Below are 22,278 nucleotides of genomic sequence, written 5' to 3' on the forward strand. Positions count from 1 at the left end.
TAGCAGTAGTAGAAGCAGTAGTAGTAGTAGAAAGAGAGAGAAAGAGAGAAGGGGGGAGGGATGGGGGGAGGTAGAGTTGTAGAGAAGAGAGAGAGAGAGAGAGAGAGAGAGAGAGAGGGGGGGAGGGGGAGGGGGAGGGGGAGGAGGGGTACACCTGAAGGAAGACAGGTACAGGGTGGGTGTGCGATCAATAGTTAGCTCCACAGACGCCACACCCTCCCTACCACACCCACCCTTCCTACCACACCCACCCTACTACGCCCACCCTCCCTACCACACCCACCCTTCCTACCACACCCATCCTTCCTACCACACCCACCCACCCTACTACACCCACGCTACTACACCCACCCTCCCTACCACACCCTTTCTACCACACCCACCCTTCCTACCGCACCCACCCTTCCTACCACACCCACCCTACCACACCCACCCTCCCTACCACATACACCCTACCTGCCACACCCTCCCTACTACACCCACCCACCCTACCACACCCACCCTTCTTTCTACATCCACAGTCCCTACCACACCCACCTTACTACACCCAACCTTCCTACCTCACCCACCCATCCTACCACACCGGCCCTTCCAACCACACCCACCCTTCCTACCACACCCTCCCTACCACACCGACCCTTCCTACTACACCGACCCTTCCAACCACACCCGCCCTTTCTACCACACTCCGCCACCACACCCACACTCCCTACACTAAGGGCTATTCAACTGGGGGCCCGGGAGCCAAATCCAGCCCTTGAGTTGTTTTGTTTCGCCCTTTGACCGACTCAGAAGAAAACAAACAAACAAACACAAGAAAGAGAGTTTTGCGTTTTTCGTTTTGCGTGTTTAGCGGAAAATGTTAAAATATAATTAATAACATATGGATTTCTCGTTTTTTTTTTTGTGTGTGTATGGGTGTTCAAACAGAGGTAAAAACACACAGGTAAAATAATGCATGGTCGTTTTATTCACCTGAGTTTCATACTTCGGCCCTACTCCTGGTGTGATTGATTAGACCTGCCCACACCCTACCTCACCCTCGCATACTGTGTACCAATCCTCAACACACCCTCACACACATTCCCTCACCCTGCCAAACCTTCACCCTCACACACATTCCCTCACCCTGCCAAACCCCACAGTACACTACCACACCCTCCCTGCCACACCGTTCCTGCCACATTCGCCCAAGCTTCCCTACCACACCCTCTCTCCTCCACCCCCTCTTCTCCACTCCACCTATCTCAGTACTCTTCATCTCCACCCACACTACTCTCTCCCTCCCTCCCTCTCTCTCTCTCTCTCTCTCTCTCTCTCATATCTTCAGTCGGATCACGTAAAATGGGGCAGGTGGCAAGAGTGAGAGGGGGAGGGAGAGGGGAAGTGAGTGAGATAAAGCTGACAAAGCAATGAGAGAGAGAGAGAGAGAGAGAGAGAGAGAGAGAGAGAGAGAGAGAGAGAGAAGGCAAAGTAAGAAAGGAACAAATAGATAGGATTCCTCTTACCAGCCTAATGAAGAATCTGTAATCTGTCCATCTATCAGTCTATCTATCAATGTATCTATCTATTTGTCTTTCTGTCTGTGCCTTTGCTTGTCTGTCTGTCTCCCTATTTCATATTCCTAACGTTCCTCTCTGTCGCTTAATTTAGCCAAGGAAAGTACCGTGGCATCGAAGGTGTTCATTAGGGCTGTATCTCACCTGTAAAACTCGAAAGGTATATTCTTAGCTCAGTAAAATCGTAAATACAAAGAAAATAATTAATGATGTGGATGGACTGAAGAGGTTAACACAATTCCTATTTAATTTTTGAGTGATTTTTTTTTTGCTTTTTTGGATGTGAGATTTTTACCCATATATTAATCTGATGTGTTTATATCTTAATGTGATTTTGTTAACTTTTTAATTCGCTCTTCCTACACTGATTCTTCCCCCCCCCTTTTCTTCCTCTGTCTTTATCTGTCTGTCTGTCTGTCTGTCTGTCTATATGTCTGTCTTTCTCTCTCTCTCTCTCTCCATACCTCCGAATCTCTCTTCCTCCTTCTCCCCTTACCACCCTCCTTTCCTCTCTCTCCTTCCTCTCCATACCTCCATATCTCCCTCCATCTCCCCCCCTCTCTCTCTTCCCTCCCCCTCCCCCTTTCTTTAGACCTCTGACGGACCGTGAAGACCCAAAAGACCACGAAGAGACCACCCGCCTCCCATCCTCTCCCCCTCCTCTTCCTTTCCCTCTCAGATCCTCCTCTTCCTACTTCCTCTCCATTCCTCTTCCACTTCCCTGTTCTCTCTGTCTCTCTCTCTCTCTCTCTTCTCATCCGCTTGTCTCCCTCAACCCCTCAATTACCTCCCTCCTCCAAATCTCTCTCTCCCTCACTTCTTCCATCTGTCTTCCTGCCTCCTTCCCTCCGTTTTTCTATCCCTCTTCTCTCTCTTTCCCCTTCTTCGCTCCCTCCTTCTCCTTCTCCTCCTCGTCCTCCTCCTCCTCCTCGTCCTCCTCCTCCTCCTCTTCCATCTCCTCCTCCTCCTCCTCCTCCTCAGTGAATTCATTAGAGAGAAAGAGAGGGAGGGAGAGAAGGTGAAGGAAGAAGTATCTATTTAACTTCAATCGATATCGGATAGATAAGATAGATATAGTTACGTGGGTAGGTAAAGATCCAGATAGATAGACTGATAGACAGACAGACAGACAGGCAGACAGACGGACGGACAGACAGACAGACAGACAGGCAGACGGACGGACGGACAGACAGATAGACAGACAGCAACCTAGAGAGATTAATAAGTACACAGGTTGATGGATTTTAGGACAGAGAGAGAGAGAGAGAGATGATGAATAATTGCAACGTTAAAGATATCGCGAAAGAGCAGATGAATGAAAGAAAGAGAGAGAGAGAGAGAGAGAACAGAACAGTAATAGATAAATAGATAGATAACTAGACAGACAGACAGATGGATAGATAAAGTGACTGATTAATTGATTGATGAGACATAAATAGATAGATCGATAGATAAACACAAACAGACAGACAGACAGATATATAGGTCGATAGATAGGGAGATACAGAGAGACAGATATAGATTGATAGATAGAAAGATAGATGCACTGATTGATTAAGTGACTGACTGATCGAGTGATTGACAGAAAGATGGCCTGACAGATAGACAAACAGGTAGACAGATGGATTCATAGATAGACAGGTAGGCAGACAGATAGAAAGGTGGACAGACAGATGGATATAGATAGATAGATAGATAGACAGATAGATAGATAGATAGATGATGGTTATACGTTCGTAGAGAGAGAGAGAGAGAGAGAGAGAGAGAGAGAGAGAGAGAGAGAGAGAGCAGTACCGAAAGGTCATGTGATCAATATAGCCAGAAATACCACCTCTAACCACACCACTAACCATACCACTAACCTCTAACCACTCCACTAACCTCTAACCCCTCCACTAACCTCTAACCACACCACTAACCTCTAACCACACCACTAATTTCTAACCACTCCACCAACCTCTAACCACTTCATGAACCTCTCATCACACTTCTAACACTACCCACTAACTACCCTAGTAAGTACATTATTTTCCATCTAGATACAGTTTCAAGAAGCTTAAGTTCATTTGTCATTATCATCATTTTATACTTGTCATTATCATCACCATCACCATCATCATCATCATTATCATTACCATTGTTATTATTATCATCATCATCACTGTTCATCATCATCATCATTATCATTACCATTGTTATTATTATCATCATCATCACTGTTATTGTCATCATTATCATCATCATCATCATTATTGTTATTGTCATCTTCATCATCATCATCATCATCATCATCATCATCAATGTTAGTGTCATCATTATCATCATCATCATCATCATCATCATCACTCTTTTATCACCGTCATACACTAAGTAGGAATTTAACATCATTTTGTCTACAAGCTCCCATTGCATTTAAAAAAAAATAAAAATCTTTCACTCATAATACAACAGTGATATTAAACGCAATAGACAATACACATAAAAAAAAGAAAGAAAAAAAGTGGTGGTCATGTAGAGAAAAGATTTGCTTGTTATTCATCTCGTTTATATATGTGTTGTTGTTGTTTATAAATGTTCCTCCTTGTTTATGTATGCTTAGGCTTTATACGAATGCCATTGTAATAGCCGTTCGTGTATGGGTAGGCGGCTAGACCTAATATTCGTAATTCATGTACTACAAACTGTATTCAGTAGCATGTCTCAGTGATGTTACTATAAATATCTCATGACGTGGTTTGTCTTCATAGTGTTTATTTATGAATATTCGTGCAGTGTTTAGAACCTACACGAATGCCACACATCTATACATATTCATACATATTTACACATATTCGTACTTAGAGTGACCCTTTGCTAATTCGAACTGGTCTGATGCCATAGTGCTAACTTATTTACAACCATTCGTGCGGTGTTTAGGATTTACACGAATGTCACACGAATACTACTACTAATGTGGGTAAAACAGATGCTACCAACAGTATTCGTGCATCGTAAACTAATTCTTTGCTGACACGAATTGGCTTTATTTGTACACTATAAATGGAAAATGGATGGACTCGAGAAACAATCACCTCTATTATGTCAGTAATTATATTTTGAGCATACACGAAAGTCAAGGTGGAAAGATTCGTGCAAATTGTATTACCTGGTCCACGAACATACTTATAGCTGGACCAGTGATACATTCGTGCACGTAGTACATCTATGCGTGCACCATTGATATATAGATTTCGAATTCAACACCTAAACGAAAACACGAAATCTATATATCAAGCCTACGAAATGCTATATATTCATTTATCTAAAAAGAGACAGAATTCGTGAAACATCCATTATTACGTCCACTAGTCTATTTTTCTAAGCCTACACGAAAACCAGGGAGCCCAAAAATTCGTGCACAGAGCATTGCCAGCCCCACGAAAATACATCAGAGTTGCTCACTAATTCGTGTGTATAAAAAAGAAGTGTGCACCATCAAGAAAACACAGGCTCGAAACCAACTATCTATATATACGACTTTACGACTATTAATCTCTCTCTCTCTCTCTAAGCCAACACGAAAACCATGGTGCCAAAGAAATTCGTGCACAGAGCATTACCAGTCCCACGAATATACACCCTAGCTGAACAACATCGGTATACGCCACGGCATAGAGGCCCCCGAATAGTGTGTATGCCACGGCGATACAGGCAGACAGTATGACAGCCAGCTCGTTGTCCATGTTCAGTATGACGGAGAGTGTGGCACCTGGAGCAGTGTTGAGAGGAGAGTTTGTTAGTTAGGAGGGAGTTAGGGGAGGAATTGTTAGTTAGGAGGGAGTAGCAAGTGGAAATGTTAGCGAAAGGGGACCACGCCAGTTGCACGTCTTGAGTATGACGGAGAGTGTGGCACCTGGAGTAGTGTTGAAAGGAGAGTTAGTTAGGTAGGAGTTCGTTAGGAGAGTTGGGGTAGGAAATGTTAGGAGACAGCGACGGCCAGTTAGTCCTCCACGTATTGTTAGACGGAGAGTGTGACGCCTGGGGGAGAAATAAGCACAAGGAGAGTTAAATGCAGAGAGAATTAAATCATGGAGAGTTAGAGAAATGTTAGGAGAGAGTTGGAGGGGGGAATGTTAGGAGAAAGAGGAGAGGAAATGATCAGTAGGAGAGATAATGTTAGGAGAGAGTAATGGTAGAAACTGTTAGCTAGGAGTGTTGGGGCGAATTGTACTCATAAGTTAGGTTTTTGTTAGGGAAGAGTCAGAGGGGAAAATGTTAGTCAGGGGAGAGCTGAGTTAGATGTTAGTTAGGAGAGTTAAGTTAGGAAGTGTCAGTAAGGACAGAGGGTTAGGGGAGAAAATGTTAGAGTTAGGAAGGAATATGTTGGTTAAGGGGAAGTGGTGGACAGGTGAAAGTTAGGGAGGAAAATGTAAGTTAGAGGTGAGTTAGGGAAGGACATGTTAGGAAAGAATAATAGCCAGGGAGTTATTCGTTTTTGGTATGACGGAGAGAATTCAGCGCAGGGAGAGTTAGACTGGAGGTAGACTAAGGAGAGTTAGGACAGGGAGAGTTAGAAGTGACAAGAAGAGATGCTGTATACTATGGTACTTGCCTATAGTGACGGAGAGTGGGAGAGGTTAGTCAGTTTTTTCTTTAGGGTAGAGTTACTTTGGAGAGAGTGAGGGGAAGGAAAGTTTGGGTATGGGTGTAGTTTTGGTGTAGCGAGAAAGTTAAAGATAAGGAGAGTTAAATGCAGAGAGAAGATTAGGGAGAAGTGAAGAAGGGACATATTAGGAGATGCGCTCCATATTTAGGAGAGTTTTTCAGAGTAAGAGGTGTTAGTAATGGAAGAGTTAGGACAGGGAGAGTTAGTGTGGAGGTTGTGTTAGAGTGAATGGAGAGTTAGGGTAAGGAGAGTTAGACTGGAGAGTTACGAGAATGGAAAGTGTGAAGGCTAGATGTTATTCTCATGTTTAGGATAGGGAGAGTGATGAAAGCAGGGAGAATTAGACTGGAGTTATGGGAAGGAAATGTTACTTGTGAAACTTAAAGGGTGGAGAGTTAGAGTAATGAATTGATGCTGGATTTGGAAGAGTTGAGACAGGGAGAGTTAGTTGGAAGTTAGGGCAAAAAGAAACTTAACCAGGAGTTAGGGTAGGGAGAGTTAGAACGGAGAAATTAGAGTGAGGAGAGTTAGGTGAGAGTTAGGGCAGCAAAAGTTAAGCAAGAGTTGGAGCAGGGAGAGTGACGTGATATTTAGGCCAGGGAGAGTTCGTGTAGTGAGAGTTGGCGCAGGGAAGATGGGCCAGGTGAGAGTTATAAGAGATTAAGGTGAGAGTAAATGCAAGGAAAGTTAGGAGAGAGTTAGTGGAGGGAGAGTTAGTTAGGTGCGAGGTAGGGCAGGGAGAGTTAGCTAGGTGAGAGTTAGAGAAGCAGGGTGAGTTAATTAGGAGAGAGGGCAGGGTGAGTTAGACTGGAGGGAATCAGAGCATGGAAAGTTAGGACAAGGAGAGTTAAGGTGGTGAGAATTAGGACAGGGAGTTAGGTCAGGAAGAGTTAACTATGTGAGAGTTAAGGCAAGGAGAGTTAAACAGGTGGAAGTTAGGGCATGGAGAGTTAGTTAGGTGAGAGGTTAATTGTCGTTACAGGAAGCAGAGTTAGGTTAAAAGCTTGGAGGGCTTGGAGGAAAGTTAGGAATGAGAGACAGTTGAAAGTTAGGAGCGAAAGAGGGAAGGAAAAAAAAAGACAGAGAGGGTTTTTTTTTTTTTCATTCTTCCTGCCTCCAGACGATTTTATTCAGCCTGGTAAAGCGTCCTGGTTGTGAAGGGGTTGGTGAAGGCTGTGTCTAACCCCTCCAGGTCGAAGAGTCTGACCTACGCTGAATAAAATCGTCTGGAGATCGCAAGAATAAATTGAAAAAATAAATAAATATATACACAAAAGACGTCATGGGGGTGAAAGGGTTAGTTCAGTAGCGAAAGAAATGGGGGAAAATTACAGCTGTCTTTCAGTATGACCTCGCTTTTTCTTGATTTTGTCTTTCTTTCTCTTTATTCTTCTGTACCTCGAAAAAAACGTCTCCAAGTGAGGGATTTCTTTTCTTCTTCTTCTTCTCTCTCTCTCTCTCTCTCTTTCTCTCTCTCTCTGTACCCGTGTCAGTACTTCATTGAAGCTATCCTTCCACTCACTCGATGTAGAGCTAAAGGTGACTCTGCGCCGAGTGACAAGCCAATTATTTTCCTGTAAACCTTATACCCAAATGCCGCTTGGTGGTTCAGTGGGTTACGGTAGCTCCAACCGGATTGGGTCTCTATGGGTTTACATCCGAGAGGTGGTTGGGTATACTGTTCATAAAACTACTCAAAGGGGGTTACTCTCGCCTTAAATATCGAAAATAACTAGCCTAGCCCCGGGCCCCTACTTTCCTAATGGGGCAAAAATAGGTAAAAAAAAATGGATGAGGGATAGATGGATTTTATTCCCTCCCAACATTTCAATAATGCAATCTTCCAGTGCTAGCTGTTTTTGGTCAATTTATTTTTGTTTTTAATCTTGTTTGTATTTCGTTAAAACTAATTAAAACTATCTTCCAGTGAGTTATCTTTCTTTTTCTTTCTTCTCTTTTATTAGCACTTCATCGAAACTATCTTCCACTGAGATATCTTTCTTTTTCTTTCTTTCTTCTCTCTCATCAGTACTTTATTGAAACTCTCTTCCACTGTGAGATATCTTTCTTTCTCTTTTTACTCTCATAGCTCCCTTCCAGTGTCAGAGTTCCCTTTCTTTCTCTCACATCAGTAATTCGGCAAATCTTGTCTTCCAGTCTGAGACACGAGTATCTTTCCCACTCTTTCTTCTTTCTCCCATGTCAGTATTTCATTAAAGCTATCTTCCAGTGTGAGGTATCTTTCTTTCATTATTCGTCTCTCTCTCTCTCTCGCTATTTTCCTACCTCCTTACTTCCTCCTCTCCCTCTCTCCTCTCCCATTCCTTTCCTCTTCTACTTTCTTCCCTTCCTTTCTCTTCTCCAACGTATCTCTCCCGTCCTCCCCTCCCCGTTGATTATCCCTCTCCCCCTGTCTCCTCTCCCCCTCCCTACCTTCCTCTTCTTTCCCTTTTCTTCATCCTTCCCTTCTTATCCCTCCTTCCTCTCCCTCTCCTATCTCTTACCTACCTTCTCCGTCTCTCCCCTCTCTTCTCATTCTCTCTCCCTTTCCCCTCTCCTCCCATTCCCTTACCCTCCCCCTCAACCCAACATTCCCTCTCTCCTCTCTTCCCTATCATTGTTCTTTCTCCCTGCCTTCCCTCCTTTACCTCCTCTCTCCCTCCCCCTCCCTTACCCTCTCTCCCATTCTCTTCCCTTCTCTATTCCACTCTCTTTCTCCCTCCTCTCCCCCTCTCCTCTTTCCTTTCCATCCATCCAGTTTCCTCTCTCCCTCTCCCTCCTCATTCCTTCCCATCCATTCTTTTCTCACTCCCCTCCTTCCCTTCCCTTCCCTTCCCTTCCCTTCTCTTCCCTTCCATTCCTTCCTCTCAACCCTTTCCTTTCTCTACGTACCTCCTCCTCTTGTCTTTTTCCCTTCCCCTCCTTCCCCTCTCCCCGTCCCCTCCATTCCTCCCCCTCTCCCTCTGCCCTCCCCCTCCCCTCTCACGCACATACTAACCTTATTTCATACCCGACAATTTCAATTCACATTCCTTGAGCAAATTTTCTCTACCCTCTCTCTCTCTCTTTCTCTACTTTTCTCTTTCTCTTTTCATTCCCCACGATTGCTCCAGTAGTCTCTCTCTCTCTCTCTACTTCTTTTCTCTTTCTCTTTTCATTCTCCACTATTGCTCCAGTATTCTCTCTCTCTCTCTCTCTCTCTCTGCTTATTCCATTTCCACGAGAATACTCTCTCTCTCTTTTTCTCTTCTCATTCTCCATTCTTGCTCTAGTATTCTCTCTCTCTCTCTCTACTTTTTCAACTTCCTCGCGAATACCCTCTATCTCTCTTTTCTTTCTCTTATCATTCTCCACACTTGCTCCAGTATTCTCTCTCTCTCTCTCTCTCTCTCTCTCAGGTTTTTACTCCTCTTCTCTTCAGCTATCCCTTCAGTTTCTTTCACAGATTTATTCATTTCTTCCTTTTCTTTTCACCCAGTCTGTCTCCTCCTCCTCCTCCTTCTTACTTCTCCTGCTGCTCCTGCTCCTCATCCTCCTCTTCAGCCTCGTTCTTAGTAGTCATAAATTTAAGCTTTTTTCTTCTTCATCTTTTTCTTCTTGTATTTGTCCTTCTTTCTCTTCTTGTTTTTCTTTTTTCTTCTTCTTAGTCGTCTTCTTGTTCTTCGTCTTCTTCTTCGTCTTCTCTTCTTCTTCTTCCTCCCATTTTTTTCTCATCAACTTTGCCATTCTTTCTTTCCCTCTCACGTAACTTTAATCCTCATTCCTGATTCCAATTCCTTCATTCTTTTACAACATTTTTTTTTAGTCCCTCTCTCCTCTTCCTTCTCTTTCCTCTAATCTGTCTTTTACACTGGATTTCTTTTTCCTTTGGCATTCTTATTCCCTCTTCCCTCTTTCTTCTTCGTATCACTTTCCTTCTATTTTCCTTTTATCTTTATATTCTCTTTAACCTAAGTTCAGTTCTCCTCTCCTTGTCTCCATATCTTTATTCCGTCTCTCTCTCTCTCTCTCAGTGTGTGTGTGTGTGTGTGTGTGTGTGTGTGTGTGTGTGTGTGTGTGTGTGTGTGTGTGTGTTTGTGTGTGTCTGTCTGTCTCTGTCTCTCTCCTTCACTGGACTTTTTCTCCGTTTGCTTTTTCTGTTTCCTCTGTTTGTCGTGATTCCATATTTCCTCCTTTTCCATATCCATTTTCCTCTTCTTCCTCTTTTTCTTCTTTCTCTTCTTCTTCCTGGTCTTCTTCCTCCTCTTCTTCTTCCTCCTCCATTTCCTTTTCATCAGTGTCCTCGCTGCATGATCTAAAATCCTTAATTATTTTCTTTGACCGCCTTCATCTATTGGCAAGGCTCGACTTATCCCTGACACCTTTCCCTTAGCGATTTACTTAGCTTATTACATCTTTCTCTCCTCACCTGTGTTGTGTAAATCCGTCTGATGTCTCCATACTCTGCATAAACAACATTCAATAGGATCTTAACCAGCAATATCCAAAACTAAATAGCTAAGGAAAAGGTGCTAGGGAGCCTTCTTACCCTGCGAGAATGCAGACCCAGATCATAACCCTTTCAGCCCGTTGACGCATGCTATTTTTCCACTATATCATTACTATCTACAGACGATTTCATGCAGCTGAGAGAGACATTTCGGGGGGCTAGACACTGCCTTCATAAAACCCCCTCACAGGTACAGATTCCCCCGGGCTGAATAAAATCGTCTGGTGATAGCATGACTGACAGAAATATGTCGTTGGATTGATGGGGTAAATTCCTCATCCATTCATCACTGACCTAATTCTTCAAAAAAAAAAAAAAAAAAAGCAAAAAAACTTCCATCCACGAGTCAGAGGAGGGACGACAGACAGAAACTTCTCTTCTCGTTCTTTGTCTCCTCTTGTCTTTGTCCTCCCGGCGTCACAGTATGGGCTTCTATGTAACACGACTAACGTAGGTCATTTGGGCGAAGGCTGGGACTTGGTAGAAATTCAGTATCTGCCGCAGTTACCTTCCTGTTGGCTTAAAATCCTCTACCACTCTCCCTTGGCCCAATTCACCTCTTTCCAGAACACCTAACCAGCCAAAGACCGACAGACTTCGTTCCATAGTGTGCTTCCTTTTGTCCTCCGTGTTGCTGATAGGTACACAGTTGAACCTTCTTGCTAAGTAGCCAAAATTCCATAGGTACTCTTTTCTGTAGCCTGGGTGAGATGACTGTCTGAATGTAAGAATTAATACCCACAGGTGTATGGATAAATCGCTCATTCACTTCGGATATACCATTCCTGTCATTTCTCTATAATGCATGTGGGTACAACACGTCCATTTCCTTTTCCTTGACTTAATTCACCTCTTCACAGAACATGGTCACATTCACCGAGATTACCGAGTATAGCAGCGGATCAAAAGAACTAGTTTCATGTCACTGGGAGTAAATCGGAGTGTTATTTTCACAATGTAATCTAAAATCCTCATCTATTTCCTCCCTGGCCTAATTCACATCCAGAACATGGCCTTAATCAATGAAGTTTGTTTCCCCATTGTCCCTTGTGGAGTCAACAGGCCTCCCTCTAGCTACGTAATCTAAAACCCTCTGCCACTCCTCTCTGACCTACTTCACCTCTGTCGACTCACCTAGGGCCCCGAGGATGGCGGCGGACCAGAACACTTCACCACAGAGCGCCGGCAGGAAGAGCAGGCCCCCCATCCGCTCCCCGAATTTGTCCTGCAGAGGGTCCAACATGGTGACGTAACCCTGGGACCGCATTTTGTTGGCAAACAGCACACCGCCTGGTGGGATATCAATGTACAGGTTGTGTGGAGGGACTGGACACCATATTTAACAGGGATTGCAGAGAGATTATAATATGAGGTAAACAATATGAGCAACATATACATAGAGATTCCGTGTATATGTACTTGACAGCATAGTCAGCACTGAGATTGCAAGTGTATGAACTAGGGAGTACATTCAAAATACAGATTACTGGTACATGAGTTACATGGTTAGAGAGTACGCTTAACACAGAGATTACGTATGAACTACACTCCGCCTGTCTGCAGGATATATAAGACAAGACTGTGCGTATGAACTAGGCATGATCAACTTATAGACTGCATGGATATTGACCAAACTTCACTCTTAACAGTAATTTGTTTGTGTATAAAAGGTTACAGAAATATCAGCAATGTGAGTGATTAATTACTGAACGAACAACTTAGTAAATAATAATTTAGTGAATGACTCACTAGTATAGGCGTCACCAGGAGGGGGGCTAGGGGGGCTTAGCCCCCCCAAATCAAGGACTCAGCCCCGCCGAAAATGCAGCCCCCCAAAATAATAATAATAAAAAATCACCAGCTTACATAGTATACGCTTGCAGCTCGGCATTGACCCACCTAGCTTTCCCCCGACCCCCTACCGCCAATCCACTTTTATTCGTGCATCCATAATAGTTTAATACAATATTATTTATAGCTATATAACGTGATTAGTTACTCACAATTTACGTAAACCTATGACTCAAATCATAATAGTTAGTTTCCCATATACTTTTTCCAAGCTTGGTTTTCTTTGAAATATATTTATTGCACAATGAATGCAAGATTGTATTACATTTATCAGACTTATTATTTATTTACAATATATAATATGGTATATATTAATCACGGAGCTTTAAAATTGGATTATGCAGTCTAAAATATCTGTGCCCGTATTAATAAAAACTCCTAGGAGTAAAAGTTCCTCTCAAAGTGAAATTTGGCTCCTGACTACTAGAAGTACTCCTAAAAGTTACTTTCAACTCCTAAGTTTACTCGTAAAATCGCTAAAAATAAAAGTCCTCCACAAGGACTTTTAAGGAGTTAGGAAGGCTTTTAGTGACAGTAAAGACAGTAGCTGCGTCCCTCAAACACCAAGAAACAAGACAACATAGACCATGGCTGAACGACACCACCCACCACGCAGAAATTTTCGAGCTCGGAAGGATGCATTCATAGAATATGTTGATCAAGAACTTGTAAGAAGGTACCGTTTCGATCATGAGGGCATTATTTATTACTGATTTAGTAAGAGATGTGCTGGAAAGGCCCACACACCGAAACCTTCCTCTCACATCCGAGATGAAATTGTTGATACTATTTAGGTACCTTGCAACTGGAAAAATGCAGCAGTGTAATTGTGATGACTTTGGACCATCGCAGCCATCAGTGAGCAATGTGATAACGGAAACACTCTACGCTCTAACTGCTCCACACACTGTTAAGAGGTTTGTGAAGGTCCCTCGTACACTCCCTCCGTCCAGTTTCTCTTTCTCCTGAATTTATCTGCAGCCGTGGAATCTTGAAATTGTGCCATTGTTGACGGTCATTGTAGTATGTACGCACGATGCCCCGATGGTAGCAGGTACGATCAGCTGACCACACGATGTGTTTACATTTTATCCATTTTATCGACATTCGTAACGAATCATAATATATGATCAAATAGATGTTGTTTCTATATATAAAAACTAGTTTTTCATTTTAAACTACATACTGATACTCTAAGGCTTTGTAATGGTAATTTTTAAAAAATTTTAAGCAGAGATTCTTTGTGTTGGTAACACTTCATGGTATGAGCGAAATTACTACTACGAGTCCTCCTAGAAGGAACTTTTAGAAGCAACTCTCAGCTACAACCACTTTTAGTAGTAATTTTAGGAGTACTCCTAGAAGTTTTTATTAATACAGGCACCGATCTATGCAATTTTTCACAAATTCGAATGTTCAGAGTATCGGAACTCGGAATCTTTGTTTACATTGAGAAGTGTCTGTGAACTGTGGCTAAATCCTGTTTTGTTTTCGGTTTTATTTGAATGTATTGGTTTCAGTGGGTGTTTAGACGTTACTACGTTCCGGTATATTGCTAGCCACCTCACTTTACCTGTTCATTTTTGTTTTTACAGATATGAGATCTAGCCTATACACTAAACAAAGAGTCGGCAGTACTTGGTTCAGTCGACACTCGACTGTCAGAACTGAATGTCATTTCCCTTTTATAGGCTATTCTACATTAATACATTTGCGGATGTCAGCCAGCAGCCACTCAAGTGATGAAAATGTCATTTAAAAATCCTCAGGGACAGGGTGACATAAGGAAATTCTCACCCGCACCTCCAAAGATGACTCAGATGAATGCCAAGAAAAAGTGGCTGTTATTGGGAATGAGGTGCCAGAAGCAACCCCAGATAACCCCACAGCAGAACCCATTCAGACATGTGTAAGTAGCCCTATATCAAACTATTTCAGTAGTCATTTTATGAAGCTTAGGCCAGGATTTTTTTTTTATTGATTTATTTTTAAATTGGCTAGGCCTAGGCTATTTCTCATTGTTGCAAATATATTGTCCTAAACGTACAGAGTGGGAAAGTAGGCTAAAACTCTCTCTCTCTGCAATGAACTGCAATTTTAGTTTACATTCATTGATAAGTAATACTGTGAAATGAATGAAAAAAAAAATCCACATTGCATTATGTCACTGCATAGGAGGATATCAGTTTTTATAGAATACATTTTTTTTTTTTTTTGCAATTATGTTTTATCAAAATGGTTTTATAATGTAATTGCTTTATGAATTGGAGCTACTTGTTTTAGAATAATATTTCATAATTTTTTTTTTTTTTTTGTGAATGGATTTGTTTTCCTATCACAGTACCGGTATGGAAGATAAATCTTGGCAATTATATCTATATACATTGAATAAAGAGCTTCTTTGAATTATCAAATTTAATATGGTAAGACTAAGAAACCGTTATGATACCACATAATACTAGCAATTGAAGAAAAACTATTATCTGCAAAAAAGCTTCATACAATTACCTTGTACACATTATATCATAAGGCTTACTGATACCTGGTATTACTGTAGGCCCATCAATATTCATGTGTCCTATAAGTTTCTTATTAATAGCCTGTGAGACCTTATATTACTTTTTCTTCATCTATAGGCCTCAAAAATGCCTCTAAAACTGCTCAATTTCCGAAAAATTTTCCGGGGGGGCTTACAGCTCCCCCCCGTACCCCCCAGCTGCATAGGCTCGCTTCGCTCCCCCCCCCCTTTTACCTACACCAGGGCTACAGCCCCCCCAAAATCAGACCCCTGGTGACGCCACTGCAGTCACTAGTAAACACATTGCATTATGTCACTGCATAGGAGGATATCAGTTTTTATAGAATACATTTTTTTTTTTTTTTGCAATTATGTTTTATCAAAATGGTTTTATAATGTAATTGCTTTATGAATTGGAGCTACTTGTTTTAGAATAATATTTCATAATTTTTTTTTTTTTTTTGTGAATGGATTTGTTTTCCTATCACAGTACCGGTATGGAAGATAAATCTTGGCAATTATATCTATATACATTGAATAAAGAGCTTCTTTGAATTATCAAATTTAATATGGTAAGACTAAGAAACCGTTATGATACCACATAATACTAGCAATTGAAGAAAAACTATTATCTGCAAAAAAGCTTCATACAATTACCTTGTACACATTATATCATAAGGCTTACTGATACCTGGTATTACTGTAGGCCCATCAATATTCATGTGTCCTATAAGTTTCTTATTAATAGCCTGTGAGACCTTATATTACTTTTTCTTCATCTATAGGCCTCAAAAATGCCTCTAAAACTGCTCAATTTCCGAAAAATTTTCCGGGGGGGCTTACAGCTCCCCCCCGTACCCCCCAGCTGCATAGGCTCGCTTCGCTCCCCCCCCCCCTTTTACCTACACCAGGGCTACAGCCCCCCCAAAATCAGACCCCTGGTGACGCCACTGCAGTCACTAGTAAACAGATTAGTTAGTGAATGACTAATTCTTTTAAAACGAATACGTGAAGGGTGAATCAGTGGCTGACGAACTGGCCAATCGTGAATTAGTGAGCTTGTACATATCCACAGTGAAGGAGAAGGCACATCCTAATTGAATGGCAAATTAGTGAATGGTGAATAAGGAATTAATGTGCGTGAAGAGTCGGGGACAAAAATTAGCCTACCCTTCTACCTCTTCTGCTTACTATCCTTCTGTCTAATATTCCTAAACTGTGAGAGGCTTCCTGTGCTTCTCTACGTAAAATTTCACCTCTGCCATTTCTCACTTTCTTTTCATGACTAATATTCCTGAGCCGGAGAGGCTTGCTGTGTTTCTCTTCCTAAAATTTCACATCTCCTCACTTCCCTTGCTGACTAATATTCCTAAGTTGTGAGAGGCTTAGCATGAATCTCCGTCTCGTATTTCACCTCTCGTACATCTCATTTTCCTCTATTGGCTAGTATTCCTAAGCTGTGAGAGGCTTGTTGTGTTTCTCCGCCTAAAATTTCACCTCTTCTGCTTCTCTCTTTCTTCCGCTGACTAATATTCCTAAGTTGTGAGAAGCTTAGTGTTCATCTCCGTCTAGTATTTCATCTTCTTTCCATCCCACTTTCCTTTGCTGGCTAATATACCTGAGCTGAGAGAGGCTTGGTATATTTCTCTGACTAATATTTCGCCTCTTTTCCTCATGTTACTCCGCTGGCACACACAGAGAAATATACCAAGCCTCTCTCAGCTCAGGAAAATTAGTCAGCAAAAGAAAGTGGGAAGGAAAAGAGATGAAATACCAGACGGAGATAAACACTAAGCCTCTCACAACTTAGGAATATTAGTCAGTGCAAGGAAGAGAGAAGCAGAAAAGGTGAAATATTACACGGAGTGGGAAAGGAGGTCCGGATGATGATGATGATGATGATGATGATGATGATGATGATGCTCTTCTGGCTAATATTCTCTATCTGTGTGTGTGTGTGTGTGTGTGTGTGTGTGTGTGTGTGTGTGTGTGTGTGAGAGAGAGAGAGAGAGAAAGAGAGAATTTAAATGCTTCTCAACCCACAGGCAATTCGCGTCGCTTTATGATCCGTAAAGGAGAAAAAAAAAAATGGCAGACATACGGTAAATGTGAATAGAAGCGACCGAATATTAAAACTTATGACTTGGAGTGTGCAGATCAAAATAAAGGAGAGGGTGAATCTGAAGCTAATGAAGAAACTAGTGAATGATGAATAACAAGGACTTGATACCATCTAGGCTGCCACAGTAACTGAATGAGTAATGAATAAGGAATGAATGAATGGTGAATTACTGAATGGTAGATAAGTTAGCAGGTGCCCACCAAACCAAATTATTGAACTGACGAATGACTTGGTGAAATACGAATTAGTGACGAGTTAGTGAATGGAAAAGGAGTGCATGACGAATCAGAGTAAAGCTGAAAGTTAAAATTAGTGAATGATGAATAAATGAATAACAATTTAGTGATTGATGAATAAGTAAATAACAAATTAGTGATTGATGAAATACTGAAGGACAAATCAGTGTAAGGAAAGAGTGAAAGAAATTAGTGAATGACAAAGTGACTGACAAATTGGTAATTAATGAATGGCAAATTAGTGAATGATATTTAGTGAGTGATGAATTGGAGGGAAGAAACAGTGAATAAATAATAAGTAAATAACAATTTAGTCAATGATAAATTAGTAAATAACGAATCAGTGAATGACGAAGTAGCGAATGACGAATCGGCAAATGAAGAGTAAGTTAAAGAAGTAGGGAAAAACGAAACAATAGGTGACGATTTAGTGAGTTGCAAATTAGTGAATAACAATGAGGGAATAACAAATAAATGAATGGATACTGAGTGAATAACAAAATAGCGAATCATGGTATAAGCAGATGACGAACTACTGAATAATGAAACTGTGAATAACGAATTATGAAGGACAGGCGAACCAGAAACAAGGGAAAGAGCATATCACTTACGAAATAGTGAATGACGAATTAGTGAGACGAACTAGTGATTAATAGATCAGTGAAAAATGAATCATGAATCAGAAACATACCCGAGACGAGAATGAGGGCATGTCAGGGATGAATTTGTGAAGGAAACCCCGAGAGACAAAACTGTGAAAGCATAACCAGTGAATAACGAAAGAATGACAAATTAGTGAACAATGAATCACAGAATGACAGATTGTGAATAAATTACTCATTCGTGATGAGAGAGAGGGCGTGTCAGTGATGAGTTAGTGAATGACGAAATAATGAGTAACGAATCAGTGACAGACGAATTACATAGCAGATACTTACTCCTGACACTGCGTTAAATACCTGGCAATGAATTCGATGCAGAGACTAAGATTTGTAACGTTGAAGCTGCTGTAGGGGTACCGTTGGTCTGATAACTGCGCCTGAGGGGGCAGGGGTGAGTGGAAGGGGAGGGAAGGTATGAAGGAGGGGATATGGGAGAGAGGGGGGGGGGAAAGAGGAGAGGGGGTGGGTAGGAGGGAGGGTACCAGGGAGGGGGTAAGAGGTGAGCGGGACTGGGTTAGGCGCGACAGAGGAATGGTTGCCAGTTGTTGCCTTTGGATACTAAAGGTAAATGGTTACGTCACTTTCAAAACGTTCGTGTGGCTTAGGCTTACTAGTGTCTATCTGTAAGTTATAATTATGTAAGCCATGGGTGTAAGAACGAAGCCTCTTCAAGTTCCCCTCCTTCCCCTAAAATGCCTTGCTTATGTCAACGAGATGAAAGTATCGGACAGATTACACCAACTCGCTAAAAATCCCCTCCCAGTCTACTAATGTTGAGGAAGAGTTAACCTGTTGCAAGAGGTTTCCATATGATTACGTGAGTGTTGATTTTCATATGAGACACCGAATCTGAAGCCGCCTGTGATTACAAACCCAGGGCAGACTGATTGTGTTAGAACGTGACTTGACCTGCCACTGCACTTAATTTAACGAACAAAACCTATAGAAGAAACCCAGCATCAATACTGTAAGAACATTCATCGTAACCCATACTAACTCCTGTAAAGGTAAATGTGTGTGTGTGTGTGTGTGTGTGTGTGTGTGTGTGTGTGTGTGTGTGTGTGTGTGTGTGTGTGTGTGTTTTATATGACTTCCCATCCATTCCACTTGTGTATTATTTTGCCATCTATAAATTAACTGTTTACTTTAGCTACCCAACTGATTAAACGATTTTCATGATACCTATGTAGCTATCAGAACTGGTCCTTTGATTCCATGTATTACATTTCAGGACAGACGTAGTACCTAAACCACTATGATTCAGTTATTTGCATTGCAACTTACCACTACCACATCTACACCCTCCTACACCCTAAACCCCCTCTATTATACCCACCCACCCTCCTACCCTCACCCTAAACCCCCTCCATCATACCCACCCTTCCTCCCACCCCTAACCCCACAAGTACAGTTTACCCGAACAGTGATACCATGTCATTTGCTTCGAAGCCACAAGTCTCATTCTCATTGCTTCGAAATCATAGCCAGATGTTTAACGTGGAAAAGTGGGCGGATGTACTAAAATAAGAGAGAGAGAGAGAGATGTAATTAGTGAATGATGAAACAATGACAGTCAAAAGAGTAAGTGCATAATCAATGAACAATGAAAAGTGACAAATTAGTGAATGCTGAAGCAGTGATAAATGAATTATGAGATACGTACTGTACCAAAGATAAGAGAGAGGGTGTATCAGTCACAAATTAGAGAGTGACGAAACAGTGAGTGACAAGACAGTGAATGACGAATTGGTGAATGATAAATTACTGAATGGCGAATTATGAACGCGACAGGTACCAGAGATGAAAGAGAGTGCGTATCAGTGACGACCTGGTGAATGAGAAATAAGTGAAGAACAAAACTGTGAATGAAGAAATGATGAATGATGAACTAGAAAAGCCGAATTATGGATGAGATACGTACCAAAGACGACAGAGGTAGTGCCAGTGACGAATTAGTGAAAGACGAATTTCTGAATGATGAAAAAGTGAATGACAAATTAGTGAATGACGAAGTATGTATCAGACGAAGAGTAAATGAAAAATCAGTGAATAACGAATGGGTGAAGGACAAAATATGCACCAGAGGATGAATTAGTGAACGAAGAAACAGTGAATGACGAATTAATGAAAGACGAAATATATAACAGTCGACGAATTGGTAAGTGACGAAACGGTGCATGACGAGGTAGTGAAAGACGAAATATGTATCAGACGATGAATAAGTGAATGACAAAACAGTGAATTATGAACCAGTGAAGAAGCACTTGCGAAAATACTTACCAAAGATGAGAGAGAGGGCGTATCCGAAGGGCGCCTGACACCACACCAAGCCCGAATCATACACCGCCTCTGCTGTGCCGTTGATGTATCCGCCCCCGACCCACGTAGCTGAGGGAGGAGGGGGGGGGTTAGTGAGAGAGAGAGAGAGAGAGAGAGAGAGAGAGAGAGAGAGAGAGAGAGAGAGAGAGAGAGAGAGAGAGCATTATTTATTTAAGGGATAAGAAAAACTCAATCATTTCTCTTGGCCGGGTTGACACGGATCCCCAGGGCTTCATCAACAGCCTAACGAATTCCGAAAATCGTCTGGTAGGAGCAGGGTGGAGTGTCATCGGACTGAAGGGGTTAAAAGGACACGAGCCCGTAGATTGAGGAAGCTCCCTAACGTCTTTTCATAAGCGATTTTCTTTTGTTTATTACGCCTTACTCTCCTCTTCTGTGTGATATTAATCCTTCCAATATCGCCATACTCTGCATAAAGAAGGCACAAAGGGATATTAACCAACTATATTCAAAAATAAATCCCAAAGGAATGGGTGTTAGGGAGCTTCCTTACCCAGCGAGAATGCAAGCCCTAGTCACATTTTAAATGGCTTTCGATATTTCGCGCCGTAGCACCAATTCCTTAGCTACTTAATCTGCACATTGCATTTCCGTATCCTCTTGTTTGTTATTGATGCAGACTATGTTGATAATGAAGCACAGAATAGTAAGGAATAATGGCTTAGATAATTCACTAACAAAGAGGTGTTACGAAGTCTCCTAATCCACCTCGTATGCGGCACACTCACTCGTCATCGTAATCAAACTTACAAGACAATGGTAAGGTGTAATATGCTAGATAAGTCGCTAAGGAAAGTGTGCTGTGAAACCTCCTGTGCCCCCTGCATACGGAACACTAACCCACCTACAAGAAAACGTTAAGGTGTAAAAGCAAAATAAATCTCAAATGAAAATGTGCTACGAAGCCTCCTACATTCACCCGTCATGGTAAAAATGCCGATGAAGTCGCCTATACTACCCACCAAGATTAAGCGACATAAGTGCATACAGGACAATGCTAAGGTGCAAAGCTAAATAAATCGCTAAGGAAACTATGCCACGAAGCCTCCTACACTCACCCGTCATGGTAAAAATGCCGACGAAGACGCCTATGCTTCTCCCCGCCAGCATCACATCGTCTGCGTCATCCTCCCCTGTGTCTGGCTTCTTCTTGGCCGCCCAGATGCCCACGAAGAGGATCAGGAGGTAGAAGACCACGATGGCGATCACTCCGCCTACGTTGATCACCATTTTGTATGTTTTTGGTGGGGTGTTTTGAGGGAAAAGTCGAGGGTTTTAAGGGAAAAGTTGGCGCCTGGCCGTTGGTTCTATTTTTGTTTTTTGTAAAGAAATAGTGGTGCCTTTCTGTATTGGGCTCTTTTTATAGTTTTTTTTTATGTTTCTCTTAGTTATTGCTTTGTTTTGTAGTTCGTTTGTTTTTACTAAGTCTCGTTGCGTATATGGCAGTATTTAAAAAGGGGTATTGGATTTATTTTTCCATGTAATTTATTTTCTCCCCTTCGGAATACGAGAAGTAGTTCTTAAATTATTATTCTTCACTTAAATCAGAAAAAAAGCTTCCTTGTCTTCACTATGACTCGAATTCTTGTAGTTGGAGTTGAATTCTCTAGCAAGTGGTGTTGGATTCCCTCTGGACTCAGGTGGATTCTTCTTTGGACTCAGATGGATTCTCTTGTCAGTAGATGAGGTCCTGTGGAAGAGAAAGGACGTCGTGAGTATAGAGTTAACAGGAGGATTATTAATAGGAGTAAAAGATTAGTTTGTATTTCAGGCTAAATTTGTTTTTGTCCTTTTTTCAGGCCCGTTCCCTCTCCCTCCTTTCCTCCTCATCGATCCCTACCTCCCTTCCTCCTTTC

The 22,278-nt window shown here is 41.8% G+C and overlaps 1 protein-coding gene across 1 annotated transcript in view; it reads right to left on the minus strand.

Annotated features, from left to right (window-relative positions):
- The window catches only part of ChT (choline transporter), a 67,628-nt gene extending 45,868 nt beyond the window's left edge, over nucleotides 1-21,760 (minus strand). The window contains exons 1-3 of the mRNA XM_080284752.1: nucleotides 21,481-21,760; nucleotides 20,363-20,470; nucleotides 11,828-11,983 (exon numbers count right to left, since the gene is read on the minus strand). Of these exons, the coding sequence (XP_080140878.1) occupies nucleotides 11,828-11,983; nucleotides 20,363-20,470; nucleotides 21,481-21,652 (436 nt within the window). The 5' untranslated portion in view covers nucleotides 21,653-21,760. The remainder of the gene's footprint in view (nucleotides 1-11,827; nucleotides 11,984-20,362; nucleotides 20,471-21,480) is intronic.
- Between the last annotated feature and the right edge of the window lie 518 nt (nucleotides 21,761-22,278).

This window comes from Coenobita brevimanus, chromosome 102 (assembly GCF_032717465.1).
Source record: "Coenobita brevimanus isolate Jiangsu-jjx chromosome 102, ASM3271746v2, whole genome shotgun sequence".
In the NCBI taxonomy this organism is placed as follows: domain Eukaryota; kingdom Metazoa; phylum Arthropoda; class Malacostraca; order Decapoda; family Coenobitidae; genus Coenobita; species Coenobita brevimanus.